Source organism: Heloderma suspectum, chromosome 1 (assembly GCF_057233095.1).
Source record: "Heloderma suspectum isolate Gila_16-S chromosome 1, 16-S_ref, whole genome shotgun sequence".
NCBI lineage: Eukaryota > Metazoa > Chordata > Lepidosauria > Squamata > Helodermatidae > Heloderma > Heloderma suspectum.
The window spans coordinates 332,312,698-332,335,877 of NC_139458.1; the positions used below are offsets into that span (position 1 = coordinate 332,312,698).

At 42.8% G+C, this 23,180-nt stretch overlaps 1 protein-coding gene across 8 annotated transcripts in view; it reads left to right on the forward strand.

Annotated features, from left to right (window-relative positions):
* Positions 1–23,180, forward strand: part of NCOA7 (nuclear receptor coactivator 7) — a 96,630-nt gene that overhangs the window by 37,700 nt on the left and 35,750 nt on the right. For all 8 annotated transcript variants that reach the window (XR_014786677.1, XR_014786676.1, XM_084827463.1 and 5 more), the window contains exons 4-7: positions 13,293–13,372; positions 16,074–16,181; positions 20,615–20,728; positions 22,472–22,597. Coding sequence is in view for 6 of the 8 variants with exons in the window: in XM_084827463.1 (XP_084683589.1) it covers positions 13,293–13,372; positions 16,074–16,181; positions 20,615–20,728; positions 22,472–22,597 (428 nt within the window). In the remaining 2 variants the exon portion in view is untranslated. The remainder of the gene's footprint in view (positions 1–13,292; positions 13,373–16,073; positions 16,182–20,614; positions 20,729–22,471; positions 22,598–23,180) is intronic.

Below are 23,180 nucleotides of genomic sequence, written 5' to 3' on the forward strand. Positions count from 1 at the left end.
TCTGGTAAGCTTTAAAAGGGACTGTTCTTTTCTGTCTGTGCCAGAGATACCGTGAATATGATGTGCAAGCCCTTTCTCTGGTGGTTGAATCTGATCCTACAGGTTGTGATGCCTCTGTGACTTTGAATGGAGGATCAGAGAAATGATAGTTTTGTGGGTATTGTTTATTTTGTTGTTTTACAAAATCATGATATTTCTTCTTGTACCTAAAGGAAGGCAAAACACTATTGGGGTGGAGGGGCAAGTATTGTTAAGTGAAACTTTGGTTGATGCCGCTTTCAATAGTTTTGAGTTTTATCCAGTGGTGGCTTTGTGGTAGTGGAAGGCGCAGCATTAAAGATTATCCCCTTAACCTAAAGATCTTCTAAAGCAGCCCCAACATTATTGTCCAGACCGCATTCATTCACAGACACTCACAGACACACACACTCATATACACATCACCCAGCCCCCACTACAAAGACGCTTTTAAAAGTCTCCGTTGGTGTCAGTGGAAGCTTTTTTAAAAGCCTCATTGCAGTGTGGATGTTTTTGGGAGAGGGCGCTGCTGGGCAGGGAAGGACTAACCCTCTCTCCTCCCCAACACTGTGAAAATCCACACCCCCCCTGCATTGCAATGACTGACAGATTTAGGCTGCAGTACTTAATTTCCAGGATGTAAGCCCCATTGAAGTCAATGGGATTTACTTCTGAGTAGACATGTGTAGGATTGTATTGTTATTGTGGCATATGCTTCCACGCATTAGAGCCTGTTTCATCAATGCATGAAGTATTATCCTCACTTGGCAGAAGTGTGTTTGTGTATGTACATACATGCGTACGTAATACACGCGTAGGTGTAGAGGCAAAAAACCCTGTGACATGCAAGAGGTATGGAGCTTTTCTACACACGGTTGCTCTATTTACTTTCAGTTTCATTGCAGACTTAAGATCCAAGCTCTGCACAAAGAGCTTTTTCTTTCCTGCTTTTCTGCTACATAGCCTCTAGGTGACACTGTGTTATAGTGGAATAGCACAAATACATAAGTAGAAACAGCGCTTTCAGAAATAATACCCCATTTTCACCATTCTAAAAAACCTAAGACAGTACTCTGAAAAAACAGAAGCAAAACTGGAGAATCGCAATATCGTCTAAACAAAACTGTAAACAACTGTGAGTAATGAATCACAAGTGCACAGTAAATGCCTCATGTAGAAAACCTCATGGTCTGCGACATTCTATGCAAGGCTCAGATGTATACAAGGCAAGCACAGTGATAACTCGGCAGTAACTGCTTGTAATACAATTTCCTAAGCTTTGCTATGCTAACTTAAGAACTATAGGGGGACAGATTCCTATGGAGTCCTCAATGGATACAGTCAACCCTATTAATAAATTCTAGAGCAATGTAGAATTTGATAACCTAGAATTATCAGCGGGTTTGGTTGCGTTCATTCTTAGTAGGGACCAAGATCTTATAACGTTGGCCACAGAACAAGGACATTGCAATTTGATGTTAGTGGAAATGTCTGATTGGTTTGTTCCAGATTACAAAACTTTGGATTTATTCATTTTTTATTGCAGTCTGTTTCTGCACCTCAGGTGATCAAAAAGAAAAAGAAAAAAAAGTGCGGTTTAATTTTTGTTGTTGTTGTTGTTCAGTCGTTCAGTTGTATCCGACTCTTCGTGACCCCATGGACCATAGCACGCCAGGCCTTCCTGTCCTGCGCTCTCTCCTGGAGCGTGCTCAAGTTCATATTCATTGCATCTGTGATGCTATCTAGCCATCTCATCCTCTGCCGTCCCCTTCTCCTTTTGCCTTCAGTCTTTCCCAACATCAGGGTCTTTTCCAGAGAGTTTTCTCTTCTCATTAGGTGGCCAAAATATTTGAGCTTCAGTATCCGTCCTTCCAATGAGCAGTCAGGGTTGATTTCCTTTAGGATTGACTGATTTGACCTCCCTGCAGTCCAGGGGACTCATAAGAGTCTTCTCCAGCACCACAGTTTGAAAGCATCAATTCTTCGGCGCTCAGCCTTCCTTATAGTCCAGCTCTCACAGCCATATATTATTACTGGGAAAACCATAGCTTTGATTAGATGGACCTTGGTCAGCAAGGTGATGTATCTGCTTCATACTATGCTGTCTGGTTTGCCATAGCTTTCCTCCCAAGGAGCGTCTTTTAATTTCATGGCTACAGTCACCGTCTGCGGTGATCTTGGAGCCCAAGAAAATAAAATCTGTCACTGCTTCCATTTCTTCCCCTTCTAGATGCCAGGAAGTGATGGGGCCAGATGCCGTGATCTTAGTTATGTTGAGTTTCAAACCAGCTTTTGCACTCTCCTCTTTTACCCTCAACAAGAGGCTCTTTAGATCTTCTTCGCTTTCTGCCATTAGGGTGGTATCGTCTGCATATCTGAGGTTGTTGATAATTCTCCCGGCAATCTCAATTCCGACCTGTGATTCATCCAACCCGGCGTTTCTCATGATGTACTCTGCATATAAGTTAAATAAGCAGGGTGACAATATGCAGCCTTGTCGTACTCCTTTCCCAATTTTGAACCAATCGGTTGTTCCATGTCTGGTTCTTACTGTTGCTTCTTGACCCTCGTACAGGTTTCTCAGGAGACAGGTAAGGTGGTCTGGTACTCCCATCACTTTAAGAATTTGCCACAGTTTGTTGTGATCCACGCAATCAAAGGCTTTAGCATAGTCAATGAGGCAGAAAGAGACGTTTTTCTGGAATTCTCTTGCTTTCTTCATGATCCAGCGAATGTTGGCGATTTGATCTCTAGTTCCTCTGCCTCTTTGAAACCCCGCTTGTACTTCCGGTAGTTCTCGGTTCACATACTGCTGAAGCCTAGCTTGTAGGATTTTGAGCATCACCTTGCTGGCATGTGAAATGAGCGCAATTGTGCGGTAGTTTGAACACTCTTTGGCATTGCTGTTCTTTGGAATTGGAATGTAAACTGACCTTTTCCAGTCTTGCGGCCACTGTTGAGTGTTCCAAATTTGTTGGCATATTGAGTGCAGCACTTTAACAGCATCATCTTTTAGGATTTTAAATAGCTCAGCTGGAATACTGTCATCTCCGCTAGCTTTGTTGTTAGTAATGCTTCCTAAGGCCCACTTGACTTCACTCTCTAGGATGTCCGGCTCAAGTTCAGTGACCGCACTATCATGGCTATCAGGGACATTCAGATCTTTCCTGTATAGTTCTTCTGTGTATTCTTTCCACCTCTTCTTAATCTCATCTGCTTCTGTGAGGTCCCTGCCTTCTTTGTCCTTTATCATGCCCGTCTTTGCACAAAATGTTCCCTTGAGATCTCCGATCTTCTTGACGAGATCTCTAGTCTTTCCCATTCTATTGTTTTCCTCGATTTCTTTGCACTGTTCATTTAAGAAGGCCTTCTTGTCTCTCCTTGCTATTCTCTGGAACTCTGCATTCAGTTGGGTATATCTTCCCCTTTCTCCCTTGCTTTTCGCTTCCCTTCTTTCCTCAGCAACTTGTAAAGCCTCATCAGACAGCCACTTTGCTTTCTTGCATTTCTTTTTCTTTGGGATGGATTTCGTTGCTGCCTCCTGAACAATGTTACGGACCTCCGTCCATAGTTCCTCAGGCACTCTGTCTATCAGGTCTAATTCCTTAAATCTATTTGTCACCTCCACTGTATATTCATAAGGGATATGATTTAGGTCATACCTGAATGGTTTAGTGGTTTTCCCTACGTTCTTCAAGTTCAGCTGAAGTTTTGCGATAAGAAGCTCATGATCTGAGCCACAGTCAGCTCCAGGTCTTGTTTTTACTGACTGTATAGAGCTTCTCCATCTTTGGCTGCAAAGGACATACTCAATCTGATTTTAACAATTATATTTTGTCTCCCTTCGGTGTTGTTTGTTGCAGTGTTTTGCATTGTTTTGTCACACGGTTCTTTCCACAGAAGGGGCAAAGTTTAAAGATAGGACCTTGTAAATCAGTAACCACAGATCTGCTGCTGTTTCTCTAACAAGTAATAAATAAATAAATAAATAAATAAATAAATAAATAAATAAATAAATTCCTAATTGTAGATACGTTCTTTTCCCTCTGGCCCATCCTGAGGTGTTATCTAAGTGGCAGGGGCTGCTTTGTGTTTGGGACAGAATTGACATTGTCAAATGTACTCTTGAAATACCAGAATCGACATAATTATTCATTCAGTATTTACTGAGAACATATGAGAATGCTGAAAATTGAACAGCAAGAGAGGTGCTTAGGAGGAGCTGTAGCTCCATGATAGAACGTGTACTTTGCTGATAGAAGGTCTGGATTCAGTCCTAGGCATCTCAAATAGTGGGTCTTGCAAAGACTTCTGCCTGAGAATTCTGCAGAGCTACTTTCTGCCAGGGTGGAATGTTGATCTGAGTCTGTATAAAGAAGCTCTTTATATTGTGCATAAATATAAAGGAGTACTCTACCATTAGGTGCCACTTGGGAGCATGGCTGCACTTGGCGTGTACACCAGAGGCATAGGTATATGAAGCAGGAGGTCTGGTTTTGGACCACACATTTGCAACTGGGTATTCTGCTTAGCACCAACATAGAGAAGGTGGATTGGGTGGTGGGATTACTGTACTTGATACCTGACCTGAGGTGTGTTTCATTTAGAATATAAAGCCCAGTTCACACAGCAACCCGGTGCACTAGTATACACTACCTGATCACTCCCGCTGCAAATGAGAGTGGCTAAACAACTGAGGGACGCTCTGTACCTGGGTTGTTTAGTGTTGCGTTTGAACCAGGAACTGGTTTGTTTGGCAAGAGATAAGCCAGAGTTGGAACCAGCAAGCTTGCAGCAGTAGCGACCAGGCAGCGTGCACCCACTACCCAGGGTTTAAAAAAAACTGGGTTGTTGTGACATATGAATTGTGTACCTGCTGCTGGGAATTATATTAAAAATGGGAATTCTGTTAAGTAGTACAGACTGCCTGAATGAGCCTGCCAAAATAGCCTTGGGCCTGAGGTTGAGGTTTCATAGTTTTCTATTGCTGGGAAACATAAACGTTAATGCTAAGGCACTTTTTTTTTTTTTAACATGTGGTTCAGAAATTCAAGGTTGGGAATGCTCCACAGTTATCCAGTGCATAGACCAATCAGTGATGTTGGTGTGTATATACTGGATTTGTCCTTTGGGGATTTGTTGTTAACATATGTGGCTGGGTGTGATTCCCATGAACAGATACAATCTTGTGGTACTTTGAGTCTCTGGGATTTTTTAGTTATGTAGCATGGTGGACCAGTTAGGATGATTCCTTCAAAGCTTGATGGGACTTGTTAGTTTTCAGACTGTCCTTGGGGATGTTCCTGCTGACATTGATTGCCAGTCTTTCTTCTCAAGACTCCATTTGACTTATGCAATAGGGAAATGTGGACATAATCTTCCTAATGTGTCTTGTTCCATTAGTCTGAGACCAGGCATCTCCTTTGTTTTCAAAGAGAGTTGCAGGGAATGAATCAGCAGGGTTCGGTTGTTCACTTGTAAATGGTGGGTGGAGCTTGGTGAACACAGAGCTTGTTGAGATTTTTATTGTGAAACAGAATGTAGAATAGGGTGAGGTGTTTTTTTTTAAAGTTGAGTTTATGTTACATTAAGCTAATGTAGATTTTAGGGCATTTTCACACATGACACTAAAACAGCTATTGGATGATCACATCTTGGCTTAATAGGCCAAGATATGAATGAGTCTTTTGCCCATGCAAACAGTCCCTTCTCACAAACAAACTAGGATATCGTCAATTAACTAACATTGGTTTCCTGTTTTGTCTGAACTGGGAAACAATGCTTAAGAGCAGGGGTGGGGAACCTCAGGCCCAGGGGACAAATCCAGCCCTCCATGATTCCCCTGATAGCCACACCTCCTTTCCCCCAACCACTAATGATTTGGTGGTTTCCTCGACTTTGTGTGCACTTTTTCCCCATTCTGAAAGATTGAAATGCCCCTCCTAAGGCTTGGTTACTGGCAGGAAGAGCTCGGAGCTACAATATGCTGGTCTTTTTGGCCCTGCCCCTTTCGCCAAGTGCCTTACGCCTTGCAGCACTTGAAAGCACCTCTGAACTGGAATTCAGCCCTTGGGCTGAAAGAGGTTCTGCACCCCTGCTTAGTAGCTGTGGAACAAACCAGGAAATTAACCAGTTTGAAGTTGATTAAATAGCCTGGTTTGTTCCAGAACTGTTAAGCATAGTTTCCTGGTTCAGATGAAATGGGAGGGGTTTTCGCTGGTTTGCGTGAAGGGAGGAGCGAAGTGCTGCAAGTATGAGCAAAAGGCTCAGTCCTGTTTCTGCTTGTTAAGCTGAGATAGGATTGTCCGAACTTTTCCAAGGAGTGCTTTGATCCTCCCTCTCACTACGTCTGTGTGTGTTTGGGTATTGTTCAGGTGGGATAGGAAGCAGAAGAGAACCATTTTAATAACTGAATGTATAAGCTGACCTTTGAAGGTTTTATGTTCACATTACAAACACGGGGAATGAAAAGCCGCTTGTCGAGTCACTGTGTGTAAAACTCCCATATAATCAAATCACAGTTGTGAGAAATACTAAACCTAACGCAAGTCTCACGTGTGTGAGATCTGCCCAGGATTCTACGTGCTCTTGTGTGCCTTATCCTGTTCCTTTGCTGCACGGGACAGTGCTCACGTTTCAGCTGAAGGGTCGGGGGTGGAGTAAGCAGAATTACACTCATCCTTTTTCTTACTCTGTCCAGAGCTGGATTGCACAGACCAGGGCAAGCCCCTTCCCCATTCACTGCCTCCGCAGAGCTTTAGGGGAAGAGTTTGTGTGCTTGCATCAGAGACAGCATTGTTCTCTTCTAATTTTCTCAGACTGAGAGAAAATCGGTCACCTCGTATTCTGGGTGGTTTGGCCTTAATTTTGCTGTAGCGTATTTTCAGTGCTCTGTGAGGATCGCTTGCTTTGAGCCAGGCCAGGCTGACTTGGCAGGAGGCGTGGCAGAGATCTTGTTGGAAGCAAAGCCCGTCTACTTTCCTTTTTCCTATTAAAAAAAAGTTGTAAAAGAATGAAAAAGGAGAAAAATCAGGACTTTTGGAGGCATGATTAGGTGATCCGCCGGCATTCCTGCACCTGAAGATGTTTGCTGTGGAGCGCTCCTGTGTCCACCACCCAGGAGAATTTTGCGAGAGCTGCTTGCCAGATGTGCCCGGAAAGGCTTTGGAGGCTGCCGCGGCCACCGCTGTTGCCTGTAAACACCCCGAAAAAAGCATCAGCGTGGACTGGGAAGAGGCTTTGTCGTCTTCAGGCTACAGTTCGGCAACTGGAGACAGCTGTGAATCTCTGCCAGAAGCCGTGACCCGTGATCACAGCAGCTGTGGGATGGCAAAGAAGAAGCTGCTAAAGGTTATGCGCAGCTTTTCAGCTCAAAAGCATTTCTCCTGGTCTGTGGATTACAGGCAGCCTTACCTGTTGTTAGGTATGCAAGCCACTGATTCCTGTTTGCTGGTGATTATTGCACATGGAGGACAGAGTGGGCACAGGGAGAATAGATCTTAGGAAACTAGATGAGGTGAACAGGCTTTGAAAATTTTCTGATGATATATCTATGTATATTTTAGTTATGGCTTTTGACGTATAGCATTTCTAGTGAAAATGCCCCTCGTTATCCAATCATTTTGTGTGCATGTGTGTTAACAGCAATTTACTGTGTGTGTGTGTTTAAATCAGGTGTGGGGAACATGTGGCCTTCCAGATGTTGTTGGGCTGTAACCGTACAGCAATAGCCAATGGTGAGGGATGATGGGAGTTATAGGTGAATACGTCTGGGGGCCCATATGTTTTCTATCCCTGGTTTAAATGTATGCTTTAGCATTGGGAGCAATCACTGTTGAGCAGTACCCTTGAGTCCTAACTCTCAAGCTGTATTTATACTTAAGTAATGTAGTTGAAGAAAAGGGGACTATGAGGATGTCATTGCGCAATGGCCCTTCCTCATTCAGGAGGGTCCAAACATCATCAGGTTCTGTTTGTAGCCCTCCCATCTTTTTCCACAGGTACCTCTGCCTTCTTTCTTACCATAAGAAAGGTGGGGAAGTCAGCTTAGCTGCACAGTGACATTTGATTGGTAGCACGAAGAACTGACCATCTGGAAACACCCAAACTTTCAGCCTCAGTGCTCTGTTGTTCAGTATTCAGATGATAAGGGCCAGATTACAGATTACGCATGACCACACATATCTTTTCTCAGACACTTTCTTTTTTAAACTGAAGCTGATCTCTGAAGCTGCGCATGTCAGTGGAGAAAGATGGCCAGGAGGAGAAAGTAGCTGTTTAAGTTTTTCCCTTTTAGCTTGTTTTCCACTCCTGATGTCCCTCCACAAGCTGCTTTTTACTCTAGAGAAGAAAAGCTATGGACCTCTATCTTTGCCCCTGCAGGGTGATTTTGGGAGTCAAAATGATTGGAAGGGAAAGGCTTCAACAGTTATCTCTTCCCCCTACCCTTCACTATTCCCCCAGTGGCTGGTTTGGGTTTAAAAGAAAATGTTGAAGAGATTTAGGGAGCAATCCCTAAATATTTTGGATTCCTGGGTCTGAGGCTGGAGACAACGCTCCAACCTCAGATCCAGGAATTCCGAGCTCCCCACCCCTGCCCCTCTCAGCCAGCACGGAGAGAACCATCCCAGCTGCCTCTCCAAGGTCGCAGAAGTGACCTCGGAGAGGAGGAAAAGGGGGTATTCCTCTAGGTGGGGAGGGGACTGGAGAGGCTGCCTTACGTGGTATCCTGAGGCCTCTCCAGCCTCTTTCCCTCCTCCTCCACGACGCCTCAGACAGGCGTTAAAGCCCGTCCAGCTGAAATGCAGAGCAGGAAGCACGGGTGGACGCGAGGATCGCCTCCGCTGCACCTTCTGCTCTGCCTTGGATACTTGTAAGGCTCTGGGTTTGGAAGCTTACAGGTATCAAGGGCGAATTGCGTAGGATTGCACCCTAATTTATTTAGGGCATTTATATACCATGCTTCATAATATTTATCCCAAGGCAGTTTACAATGCAAAGAGACGATAGACACGGCTGTATATAACAGGTAGTTCAGCCTGTTGGATAGCTATTAATAGCAGATATGTGGGACCTCTATGGAATATTCAAAGGGAAGAGGCCATAGCTTTGCACATATAAGGTCACAGGTTCAATCCCTGGCATCTCCATTTAGCATGTTTGGGAAAACATCTGCCCTATGACCCTAGAAAGCTGCCGCCAGTCAGAATAAATAATAGTTAGTAGGCTAGATGGGCCAAGTCATTGGTTTGACTTGGTATAACTTATGTCACTCTCTATTTCATAGAGCCAGTGTGGTGTAATGGTTAGAGTGTTGGACTGGGACTCAGGAGATCTGGGTTCTAGTCCCCACTTGGCCATGAAGCTCACTGGCTAACTTTGGGCCAGTCACTGGCTCTCAGCCTAAGCTCCTCACAGGATTGCTGTGAGCGTAAAATGGAGAGGAGGAGGACTGTGTAAGCTGCTTTGGGTCCCTTGCAAGAGGAAAAGAGGTGGGAAATAAACGTGATAGAAAATAAATAAATAAATAAATTCATGTCAGTACTCAAATATACATCTTAGGAAGGATTTCCGTAATGTTGGCAATATAGTAGGAATTATTTTATGTATGGATGTTTAGATTGTAAACCTGAGGGTGGAGAGTGTGTTGTATCTTATTAGCTTTTGTAAGCCACTCTGGAAGCTTTTTTTGACTGAAGAGCAGGGTAAAAATGATATGAATAAATACATGCCTTTTTTGCTAGGGTGTGAAAATGGCCTGACAGTTTCAAGTTGCAATTTTGTAGAATTAATTCTGTAAGTGCCCACCCTAAGAAAGCACGTAGGCGTAGCACAATGATGGAATGCCCTTCCAACTTGAGTATCTGTTTCTGATCTTGCAAAGAGAACCAATACCCCTGCATGTTCCTATGCTGAGTCATGCTGAAGCCTGTAGCAAGCAAGGCCATAAAAATGTCAGATGAGAGGAAATTGCACATAAGCAGTTTTGATGTCATCGGAGAGCAGTACACATAATTCTTGTTGATCTTGCAAATGCTTGAGTGATCTTCCCTACCATGATGTCAGTTATATCCATGACCTTAGGCAGACTATGCACATCTCAGGGAATAGTATAATATTCAGCGTTTATCACAACAGAATCAAACCTTTGCTGCCCTTGGGCCCACATTTAGCCTCAATTTACACCAATGGATCCACTTAATTTTTTACCATATATGTCTGCCTTTCTCCTTCTTTTCTATTTCCTTCTCTTTCTCCTTCCTGAAGAAACCCTGAACCAAACCAACAAAGGAAGTGTGGGTGGTGCCACAGGTGTCTCCCACCATAGCTTAGGGCATGACACACTTGTGGGTACCAACCTGCCAGTTGAAGATCAATGATGTGCCACATACTAGTGTTGAGTATTAATAAAATAATTAACCTTACTACTGCAAATGTTGTCACCTGGGTTTATGCTCTTGAATTGTACCTGGATTGTCTCTTGTCTGTTCAGAACATGAGTGTTGAACCTCTTTTTCAGCCCAAGGGCCAAATTCCATTTCAGAGAAGTTCTTGGGGGCTGCATTCCAAAGACAAAAAGGGCAGGACTAAAATACCAGTTGGGGAAAAGAGGTTGGGCCAGGAGAAAGGGGTGTGGCCATCTGAGGAACCTTGGAGGGCTGTATTGGGACCCCTGGTTTAGAAGCTTGATCTCTCATTTGTAATTTGAAGAAGAAAGTTCCGTATGGATCCTGCCAAAAACATACCGAAGTATATGAGTTGTATTTTAATTTAAAGTTGTGTCTGGGATGGAACTTGTGGAATCTCCAAAAACCTGAAGATGCATGATAAAATAACATAAAATAAGCTATTGTATATTTTAACAAGAAATAATAAAGTTCTGGTGAACATCTGGGAGGGGGAAAGTATGTGGGTGTTTAGGAGGCTTTAACTTACAGCTGTTCCATATCATGACTTTTAAGCCAATCCTCTGATTTTGGGACAAATTTGATTCCTGACCATATAGGTTCTTTTCACATCTACTAATGGTACAGCTGTGTTGCCGTGGGTGTTGAACTCTTAGGTTAGAAGTGCCACAATAGTGATACATCAGACGCAAAGGTTTGCTTACAAGGAGTACTTTATTGGGTAACTTACAGCACACAGGCGTACCCAGTGGTTGGATCAGACAACTTCTGTGAACCACGAGCCACTGGGTACAATGGGTCTTATACCATTCATGTCAGCAATAGGCAGCATAACAGCAGCATAGCCCCTAGCATTCATTCTCAGCATAGGCTAGAAGTGTTTGGTTCTCAGGCACAGCCACCTGTAAACAGACTTTGCTTCCCAGGCACATCAGAGATAAGGACTCTCGTCATTAGCAAGGAATGCACCAAGAAGGCTGTTATTGGCCTTTTGACTCATCTGCACGTGCTCGGAGGCTTACTAGCCTGGGAATTGCACCAGTAATGAACTTAAGCAAGCATTATGGTTCTCTAGGCCCCTTTAACACTATAAATGACTTGGCTACGCTCCTGGGGCCAATACAACAGCCTGCCAAATAAATATGTTTAGGGTTGAGGTTATAATTCAAGTCTTAATTATGCTATTCTAGAAGTGAACTGTACATATGAAGGTCCTGTTTCAGAAGACCTAATGTGATGCCTGCTTATTCCCTTTTCCCACCAAATGTGTGAAAAGTGCTATAAATGGAAAGTTCTGTTCACTTGTTGGATGGATGGACCCCTGTCCAACAAGCAAGTAGCGTTGGTAGAGCAGAGGTTCTTCTAGTCTAGTTTTGCAATGCCCATCAAGTTTAGAATTAATTTAGCTCCTGCGAAATGAGGCCACAAATTGTCAGCCCTTAAGAAACCTGCCAATGCATGCTAATGCATGCAATTGGTGGCTTATCGAAAGCCATTATACCGGCTCACCTGGAGGCAATCCTTTTCACAGGTGAGTCGGCACGTGGCTGTTTACAATCCTAATTTAGTTATATTGGTCAAAGAGGGGTTGTTAAATGCTTGGATGCTTCTGGACCCAGCTTTTGAGGTGCCCCTCTGAACTGCGGACAGATTTGATGGATGTTATAGCCCTATTCGCGTGTTCTCCCTTAGAGGAATAACATTTGCATGAGGCGGAGAGTGTGGCTATGCCTGCTAGCCATGCCCCCACTAATGCTTTGTGTAGGATGGGCATATCTGAAGAGGGCAGCCTGCTCTCTGTGCATTGGCTGCTCCTGTGACTTAGAACCCTGATCATGCAGGATTCTAAATCATGTGTGTGTGTAGAGATGTGAAAGCGTGGAGAAAAAATGGGGGAAAACCAGGAAAATTATAAAGTAGCAGTAGTAGTAATAATAATATAATAAAATAAATAAATACATGTATAGAGCAGGGTCCCTTCTACAGAAATCCCACCCCCAACATGTGGACGGTGGGGTTTAGCAGGGGTGCAGCCCTGCTCTCTCCCTTGTGCAATTGTCAGTCACATGAGGGACACTGCCAGAATAGGGCTTATGTTTATATCTTGCCGAGTTTCCAAAGGGCTCATGCCTGCTTGTAGAGGGTTTTTTTGCCCCATTTTCCCATCCCAATCCTATGAAGTAAGTTAGGCTGACAAATCAGAAGTGTCCAAAAGCCACTCTTCCTGTGAGATCCATGACTGAGCAGGGATCTGAAAGTCCAGCACACTATTCTTCACACTGCCATCTTGATAGCAGAGAACAAAGAAAAATAGCTAAAATTAAAGAGGCAAGATGATACCATTTCTTGGGCCAATCTCTGTGGGTGAGAGAGTATTAACGCAATCAAATTATGCAGAATTCATTACCTGAGAGAATGAGAATGGGGCTCATGCATTTTCCATCTATAGAAGAAGCGACCATTTAGTCACTTTAGGTAAGCTGCTCTGTGTTCATAAAAACTTTAATGCATTGAATGCTTGTTTGTAGGCAGCGCATTAACAGGGCTTACAAGCAGTTGTAATGACTCACAAAGACAGGGTCATTGTTCTTGCTATTTATCATGTTACACATTTTAATTGGAAGTCATGTTGATAAAGATGCATGTGAATTTGATTTTAGAACGAAGGTGGAAATGAACCATGGAGGGAGGAATGTTTCCCCAAAGGGCAAATATTATGTGCAACAACAACTTTTCATTGTGAGTTAATCCCCAGTTTCAACTTTAACTCTCTTGATTGGGACATACGCATACAAAGTTTGTGAATGTTGACAGATTAGTGATCTAAAAGTTGTTCAGCTTAGGTAATTGTTCTGGTTTCTCCTTCAGATGACAATCAGACCAAAACCAATGAGAAGAAAGAAAAGAAAATGATCTCTCAGAAACCCCATGGTACAATCGAATATACGGTAAGAACTGGTTGCATAGAATTTATTGTATGGGCATTTCTGGAAATGGCCACTTCCCAACTTTATTTCATTTATTTGAAATGCCATTCGAATGCATGCCATTCATGTGGCTCTTAATTGTTTGTTGTTTGATATTCATTATTTATTTATTATATTTATATTCTGCCTTTTCCCCAAGGAGCCCAAGGCAGCATGCATGATCTTCCTCCTCCTTTCTATTTTATCCTCCCAACAACCCTGTGAGGTAGGTTAGGCTTAGAGTCAGTGACTGGCCCAAAGTCACCCAGTGAGCTTCATAGCTGAGTGGAAAATAAAAACCAGATCTCCTGAGCTCCAGTCACTCTAACTACAACACCACACTGGCTCTTTACCAGTAAGGGGAGACAATGCTTTTCCTGAGTGTAAGTAGAGCATCTAATGTTAAATACAACTTGGCAAATGCCTTGTCAACTCTTGCATAGTGTGTGTGTGAGTGTGTGTGTTCTCCCTAAAGTTTGTATATAATGGTAGTGGTATTTGTGTCATTTCTGTATTGCCCAGTAGCCAAAGCTCTCTGGTTGGTTCACAGAAATTCACAAGATAATAAAATACAGCAGAAAATTTCAATATACAAAATTGAAAACAGTTTAAACAGCTAAAAACAATTCCAGTAAAATACTAGACCTGTTAAGACAGCTGACATAGATGCCCCATCATATGCCTGGGAGTAGAGGACAGTCTTAACCTGGCACTGAAAAGATGATAGTGTTGGCACCAGGCAGGCCTCAGTGGGGAGATTCCACAGTTGGGGGGGCCACCACTGAAAAGGCCCTCTCCCTTGATGCCACCTTCTTAGCCTCCCTTGGAGGTGGAGGAAAGCTTCAGATGTTGATCGTTGCATTCAGGTAGATTCAGGCTGGGAGAAGTCCCAGTTTGGATTGGGATTGCAGTGTATGGGGAGAGGGGTCTAACCCTTCCTACCTGCACTGTTTTCCTACCAAAAATATATCTCTTGCCATCCGATTGCGTGAGCTGCTGTTTTCCCCTGCCATTTGCTGCAGTGGCACTTTTGGGAGCTAATAGTAGTTGAGGGAGGGAATTTTCACGGGAGAGACTATCATGTTTTTCCTGCATGTCTCCTTCTCTTGCACCTCTAATAGCATCCCTGTGTACTGCATCTCAAGCCCCCCTGCAGAAAGAAGGTGTTGCTCTTCTGAGGGGGGAAGGGGGACCTAGGAAGGAAGAAACTCCATGGCAGTAGTAACGTTGCTTAATTACATAAAACAAATGCAGTCCTATGCATGTCTAATCCAAAGTAAACCCATGGTGTGATCTACTCCCAAGTAATCTTGCTGAAGAATCTGAGAAATGATTTAGTGAAACAAAGCTGAGAGGGAGGGGCCATTTCAGAAAACAGTTTTTCCTTGAATTACAGACTCCGTTTCACACGTTTTTGGCTGAATCACTGTTTCTCGTCCATCCTAACAACCGCTCACACTGCTGTCTGCACATTAAGCACATGTAGGAAAGACATTTACACACATATAGATGTGTATGAAAGGCAGGGGTTATCCTGGCTCAGTCAGAAACCGCCCTCATGCGGAAGATGTCTACTCTTGTACATTCGTATACTCGTATACTCATAGCCTCCACTAACGTGCATCAGATGTGTGGATGGAGGGGCTTCTGGCCACAGGTCATAATAGCACTGGGGGTAGGGCTACCCCATCCAGTCCTGCAACCCCCTCCTCACCCATTGCTTGAACATGGGAGTGTAGCATCATCTTAACCTCCCTGGTCTCTAGCATCAAATTTCTTTTCCCCCCCTCACTGCTGCACACAGAAGGCTCACCTTCTAAGTTAATAGATGCACAAAGATAAGGAAAGAGGAGAAAGAATACAATACGCTGTATATGTTCAAATCTGGTGTACTTATAATGGGGCTCAGCAGATTCTGTCCATTGCGTAGGAAACAGGTTAGCTTTGTATTCAGTATCCTTATCTTGTAAAACCAATAAACCGTTGACTTAATGAGATAAGCAGAGATTGAAGTAGGCCAATGATACTGCTTTGCTATATATGTGTTTATTTTGACTAATGTTCGTACAATTAAGTCCTCCCTCTAGTCCAGATGGAGAAGACTGGAGATTTTCCGCACTAATCCTCCTGTGTATCACAAAGATAAGATACTTTTATGTGCTCTTGGCTTTTCCCAGAGGTCAAATGCAAGCAATAGGATATTATGGAAGAGTATTCAGGATTGCTAGCCTCGAAATGAGAGTTAGATCCAAAAATACTTTGACTGAAGTATTTAATCCGTGATGTGAGGATTCATATATACTCTGATATAAAATTAACTGGACAAAACTTGTGTATTTAATTAGATAATCCATTGGCTTCTGCAGTGACACACACATTTTGCCGAACTCCACTTCCAGAGAGTCTGTTGTCTGTTGCAACGAAATCCACAGAGAATCCTTTAGCACTGTAAAGGTTAATAAATCAGATGAGGTGGACATTAGACCACGAATGCTTATGCCACATACATTTGTTAGTCTTTAAGGTGCTACAGGACTTTTAGTGGGGATTTTTTGCGGGGCGGGGGGAATAAGAATTAGTGAAATAGACTTGTAACTCTAGAGTTTATATTTGTTGATTTTAATGAGGCACAATTGATAAGAGCACATTTTAAAATTTAATGTTTCTGTCTTTCTTCCCTTAGGCTGGAAGCAATGATACCCTAAACAGCATAGCACTGAAGTTTAACATCACTCCAAATAAACTTGTGGAACTCAATAAGCTTTTCACACACACAATTGTTCCAGGCCAGGTAACTGTATCAGGATTAAATCCCAATTTCTGAAAGGTTTCATCCGTGCTAACCAAGAAAGGTTGTTATGAAATCACTTTGAAGCAACCACAGTTATGGAAGTGATACCCCAATAATTGGCTTGAGGCATGCAGCAGTTTCCAACCCATATTTACTATGCAAAAAATCTATGGTTTTAGGACGAACATGGGAAGCTGCCTTATCTTGAGTCAGACAATTGGTCCATCTACCTTATTGTTTACACTGGCCATGTTCCTACCTAATGCTAATTCAGAGTTCCCAACCTGGTACCTTCCAGATGTTTGTGGCTACTGACTCCCAGAATTCCTGACCAGTAGCTATGCTGACTGGAGCTGATGGAGGTTGAAGACCAAAACATCTGGAGGGCACCAAGTTGGGGAAGGCTGTGCTAGCTCAAAAATCCTGGCTTAATAAGCCAGGATATGGCCAAGCATACAGCTCCCTTGCCCCCGCTTTGCTCCTCCATTTGCTTAGGGAGGGAAACTAACGAAGAAGTCACAACCATACCTTCCTGTTACCTGTGAACGGGAACTATGGTTAATTGCTGCCAAACAGGCAAGGATGGTAAGTCAGCTTTAAACCATGGTTTGAAGTTGGCTTATGGACCCTGACTTGTTTGGAAGCAATTAATCATCGTTTCTGTTGGCACATAGCAGGAAATGATGGTGAATTGCAGGTTCCTGGTTAGTTTCCCCGCTGGCGTTTTCATTGACAGACCACCTTATTAGCTCCTGAAGAATCCTATAGTTCCCTGGAACATAATTTGAAAAGCACTGTTGGGCATCATGTACCTCACTGGATCTAGAGATCTTCACCTATCAGCTTGTTTTCCAGCACCCCTCCCCCAGTTTCCTAGTCATCCAGCCCCTATATAACCACTAGTGGAACACCCCAAAAAATTGTATAGTGTTCTACATCACACTCCTCTTACTGGAAGCATTAGTCCCAGTGTATTTTGTGTGTATACTTTTTGAAATGACGTCAGAAGACTATTCTATTTGTCATGTTTGAGTTGCCTTGTTTTGCAGGCCATCTTTCGTGATATATAAACTAAAGCCTAAGATCTGTTCTTATACTGAAGCCAATACATGAACATATTGGTAGGGTAAGTAGGATTTTTAAAAAAGAACTAAAAGTAAATAATGTGTACACCTGACCATACCTTCTACGGCTTGTGGGAATAATATCTTATTTCTGCTCATTGCTTATGAATGCTGGCAAAAATGATGTCACCAGAAAAAGCAGCAGAGAATGAATGATATGGAATCCGTTTCTTTGGGGTAGGCATGGGGCTTTGCCCAACTTAAGCAGTGATAGTTATGGTAGTATTCAATCTTAAACATCTGATGCCTGGGGATCTTGGCATATCAACATATTATTGTAGTAATGTCTTGGATGTCATCTCATATTCTAAGCTGGCAGTTTTTTAGCTATGCTGTCTTAGCAAGAAACCCAATACTACTATACATGAACAATATTTTCTACAGCTTCAGGAGGAGAATGGGACTGGCAAGTTTCTATGCTACTGGTTGAATGCAGAGTCTGCCAGGATCTTCAGGTATCTCCATGCTTGCTCATACATTTTTGTCAGTCCTGCTTAAGTTCTCAGCTAATACAGGCTCACACCATTACAGAGATGATAATCTGACCCTGAAAGACATCTAGTGAGTTGCTAGCATTGGAACTGCTCCTAGAACAGAGGTTGGCAACTTGGTGCCCTCCAGATGTTTTGGAATAGGAACATAGGAAGCTGCCTTATACCAAATCATTGGTCCATCTAGCCCAGTATGATCAAGGCTGACTGGCAGTGGCTCTCCATGGTCTCAGAGAGGGATCTTTCTGGGGATTGAACCTGTGACCTTCTGCATGCAAAGCATGTGCTCTTTCACTGAGCTATGCCCCCTTGCTGACTACAACTGCCATAAGCCCTGCCCAGTGGTCAGGGATTGTAGGAGTTGTAGTCCAAAACCTCTGGAGAGCACCAGGCTGCCTACCCGCATCATACTACAACCAAGGTCACCAGATTCTTATTTGTGTTAGTATTAGAGATATTTAGATGCAGCCCTTCAGTGTATAGAACTCCCAGGACAGTTAACAACAATTAATAAAATGATGCAAGGAAAAACAAACCAACACAACAACACATAAAGACTGAGTTTGCACGACATGCTAATCCACAATAGGTTGTTTTCTGGAACAACCTATGATGGGTTAGCATGTTGTCTGTGCACTGTTTTTTCCACCCATGGTAGCTTGTTTCCCTCAGACGACCCACCCTGAGAACCCACGGTCTGCAGTAGAGGTTGGTTTACCCATGGTGGCTTAGCGTGTTGTCTGGCATACCAGCGTGGGTTACGGCGATTGCCCTACAGAGCTGCTTGGCAAGAGCAGGCAAAAATGCTGCCACCGCTCTGCTTCTCTTGACCAATCTTTGAGCAAAATTTCTTGCCATTTTCATCTTTGTCTCTGACTCCAAATCAGCCCCCCCCCATACAGTTCCCAAACAGTTCCACATGTGGATAAATCCTGACTTTTCCATGAAAATGCAAAGTCGCGCATTTATCCAGTAGTGCGTATGGTGGCTCCCCATAAGGGGAACCTGTATATTAAAGTTCATCCCATTCCTGCAAACTTTCAAATGGGTTGAAGCCCACCCACTCCTTTTTGGTGTAGTGTAAGCTAGGAAATCGTAGTGACAGTGTGAGGGATGGTGGGATATGGTTTCCATTGCAAAGGAAGCTGGGATACCTCCCTGGCTGGGTGAGAGGACGACAGGGGGAGGGAGGAAATAAACTACGCTGTGTAGCTTGTTTGTCAGATCATCTGATGGGAGCACAGTAGGTTGTTTGCCAAACAACCTACTTTACGTAGCTTATCACCCACCATGGGTTAGCATAATGTGTGAACAGGTGCAAAATTAACTAACAGAACCATTTAAAAAAAGAGGAGCAGAGCCAATAAAATCCATATAAAGTTGGTGAAAACTAGCTAGATGGTGTGCTTGAAGGCACAGGGCAAATTAAAAGGTCTTCATCTGGTTTAAGAGATCTTTCGCAGTAGACACTACCATGACTACCTAACGTCAAAAACTTGATTTCCATGTCATTTAGTATTTCTGTGGTTTGCTTTTGGTCACATAGTTTCTGTCAGGATTTGTAAGCTATCAGCAGTAAGAAAGTATCCCTGTAAGCCCTATAAGGCTTGGCAAGCTATACACATTATTTATGTCTAGCTCTTTAAAAAAACCTACTTATTCTGCCAATGCACTTACATATTGTCAAACATAAAAACAGAGTTTAGGCACTGTATGGCATAACAGGGAGAATCATGGAGGGGGGAAATTGCCCTTTGAAAGCTCCATGTTTAAAAAGAAATATGTGGTTTATATTTTTAGGGTTGGACTTAGTCATACTTAGGGTAGACCCATTGGAATCAGTTGACTTAAATTACACATGAGTGGCTTAAGTTCCATGCATTTCAGTGGGCCTGCTCCAAGTATGACTAAGTCGAGATCTAACCTGTAATGTAGATCCCCCTACCAACTTATTGTCATGGAAAAATGCTTGACTATTTAGATAATGCAGATTGTATAGCTCCAGACAAAATATTGTGCTGTGTTCTGTTACAGGTTTTTAACTCTGAAGCATCTAATACATGTAGCTCTAAAATGTTCACATGATCTTTGGGCAGAAGAGCCTTGTTAGGAATTAGGTGTATTGATGCAGGGAGACCTGTAATAACTTCTTTCTGCACTAGGCTGAAATCCTGTGCTCAGTTATGTGTGGTTGAGAGTTTAATCCTATATCCACCAATATGGGAGTAAGCCCTATTGAAATTAATGGGACTTCCTTCTGAGTAGACATGTATAGGATGTCCTTGTTGCTTTTCTGTTGCTTAAGCACGTCTAACTGGGTGCATAAATTACTTTGCTAGTTAGTTCTGTCAGGGTGCTTCCAGATGAGACTTTTATTCTGCAATTATTCTGCCTCATTCATGGAATTTTAGAGAGCTCTAGACGGCATTGTTTTTTGCTCATAACTGTCCCATGTTTTCCCACCAGTACTTCTGTCTGGAAGCACCCAATGTCAGCCATTTGTTTGTTTTTTGTGGTGGGAAGTTCTCACGCTTTCAGAAATGGCTTACACATCTGTCTTTGCTAGAAGTGATAATAGTATACATACTGCAATGAGAAAGACAGAGACAGAATCCACAACATTATCAGTTGTGTATTTTTATAGCTTGGTGCTGTAGGGTAACACCCTATGTAGCAGTTGTCTTCATAGTGTTTTTTGATACATCTCAAAGCCATTGATGGCTTTTTAGCAATAAAGTGGTATATACATGATAATAATAAATAAAACAATGTTTATAGTTTTAAACATTCTTTTTCTGTTCTGGTTTGATTGGCCCAGGTTCTGTATGTGCCGGATACTGAGCCCCTTTCTACCACAGTGAAGCTAGCTTCCTCAAGTCCTGGTGCTGCTGTTTCACCTTCATCATCAGATGCAGAATATGATAAACTTCCGGTAAGATTTCTAGAGGGGTAGCTGTGTTAGTTGTAGTTTTTTGCTGCAAAAATTAGAGAGAGCCATGTAACACCTTAAATAACAAACTTATTATGGTATATACCTTTGTGGAAGTAAGATCTGGTCCATGAAAGCTTATGCCATAACAAACTTGTTAGTCTTTAAGGTAGCACAACACTCTTCATTGTTGTTTTTGTTGAAAACATGCCATACATGTTGAGTCTGAGTTATTCACTAAAAATGAATAAGTACATAAACTACCTTTGACACTGCAGTTTTTGGTTTCCTAAAAACAGTGGAATTGCTTAATAAATTTACAATAAAGATGGGGGCTGGTTTACATGTTATGAGAGACACGTGATGCTTGCTCTACAACTGTTGCCCTGTGTTGAACTGTTTGCTTCTAGCGGCTTGGTGCTTGGACTGTTGACCACCCAGCTACAAAGGATCAAAAATGGGACATTTTGAAGCCTTGGGAATATCACCTGGCCTGGACAAGGAGCTGTGGCACACAAATGGCTCAAAGTCTGGTAGCCATTTTTAACGTCCCTTTCCATGTGACCTCCATAACATGTAAAGTAGCTATGCGAGAAATAAGCCCAGTTCTGGGAATCCCTCCTAGACAGGGCCCTTGTGTAGCATGGGAGCTGCTATAGTGTGTCTCCTTCTTGCATTTCTTCGTAACATCAGAAATCTAAAGTCATGAGTCCACGATAGGCTAGTGTAGCGTAGTGGCTTAGAGACCAAGATGTGAATCAGGAAGGTCCTGTTTTGAATCTTGCCTCTGCCATGAGCTCCCTAAGTGGCCTTAGGCAAGCCACTCCCTTTTAGCCTTAGTTCCCAGTTAATTCCCACACCCGCAAAAAGGGGAATAAAGATACTGACTGACTTTATAGGGGTTGTTGTAAGGATTATGGCTAAATCAGGGGTGGACAACTTGTGGCTGTGCAGATGTTTTGGCTTATAGCTCCCATCATCAGTCACCATTGGATGTGCTGTCTAGGGCTGATGGGAGTTGTAGGGCAAAACATCTGCAGGGCCACAAGCTGCAGCAGCAGCAGCAGCAGCAGCAATAATAATAATAATAATAATAATAAGCCACACCAGCATTGTAACAATTCTCAGGAGGAGGAGTGCTGGCATAAAAAATAGCCTTGGTGTGGCTTTTGCATGGCCTTGGTCTTCTGACGTTACCAAGAAGTGAAAGAAAAAAGGCATGCTGCAGTAACTTTTCTGTATGTATGTGTATATGAATGTATTATAATTTTAGTCTGCCTAAAGTTCTCTAAAGGTCATGTTAGCATAAGAAGCTCTGCCGTAACTGCATATTACACCAATATCCTGAAATTAGCTTATTTCTTTTGGTGCCTGTATGCAAGCTTTGAAGTTACGCAGATGTCTTCAGTGAGCAGAAGATGAGATCTGTATAGCTTTCTGAAGGCTTTCTACAAAGGAGATACAAAATACAAATATAACACAAAGGCTTACTGTTTGTACTGGATTGGATCCTGACGTCCCTTCTGTGAAGGGAAGAGAATTGCATTCATGGAATTGCATTCCAACCACACTCTTTTATCTCTGCAGCCTTCTGCACCACCCAAAAATCTCCTCCTTGGAGTGTGGAGCCCTTTGGAATGGTGTGGGATATGTAGTGGCAGCAGCAGATTGAGGTAGAAATCTAATGGAAGAGCACCTTAGGAACCAAGCCAGTTATTTTTTAAAAAGTAGTTTTCCATTTTCCAGGATGCTGACTTAGCAAGAAGAGCTTGCAGACCGCTCCAAAGAGTCCTGTCATCCACCTCAGAGGAAGATGAGCCAATTGTTGTCAAGTTTTTAAAAATGAATTGCCGATACTTCACAGACGGCAAGGTAGAGGAATTTGCTAGTTTCTTTTGCAAGAGGTTTGTTTCATAGATGGGGATGGGGAACGTCTGGCCATCCAGATATTGTTGGCTGCAATTCCCATCATAGACTATGCTGGCTAGGGCTGTTAGGAATTGTAGTCTGACAACATCTGGAGGGCCACATATTCCCTATCCCTGTTATAGGCAAATGGCCATCTAGAGTGCTGTCAGGTGTACTCATGTGGAATTGTTATTACTAGACAGTAAAGATGATCATACCTTTAACAGGCATTCAAATAATTCTATTAGTCGATTCAAAGGATTACCATAGTAACCATATCAAGTGATAGTTTTTCATGAGCTGTCTTACAAGTTTCTCAATTAACTAGCATTGATGTACAGTGTTCTTGTTTTGAGAACATTGATAAAGGTGTTACCTGAAACAAGGTAAGCAAGTGTTTTGTGAAAAACCGATCAGCCAGAAATAACCATTGCAGAGGGGATAGATTTGATTGAATCAGAGTTCACATTCTGAACCATTAATTCAGGCATGCAAAAGCTTTTGATCCACCAAGATGAATGCAAGCCACAAAGCAGGTTTTATGATC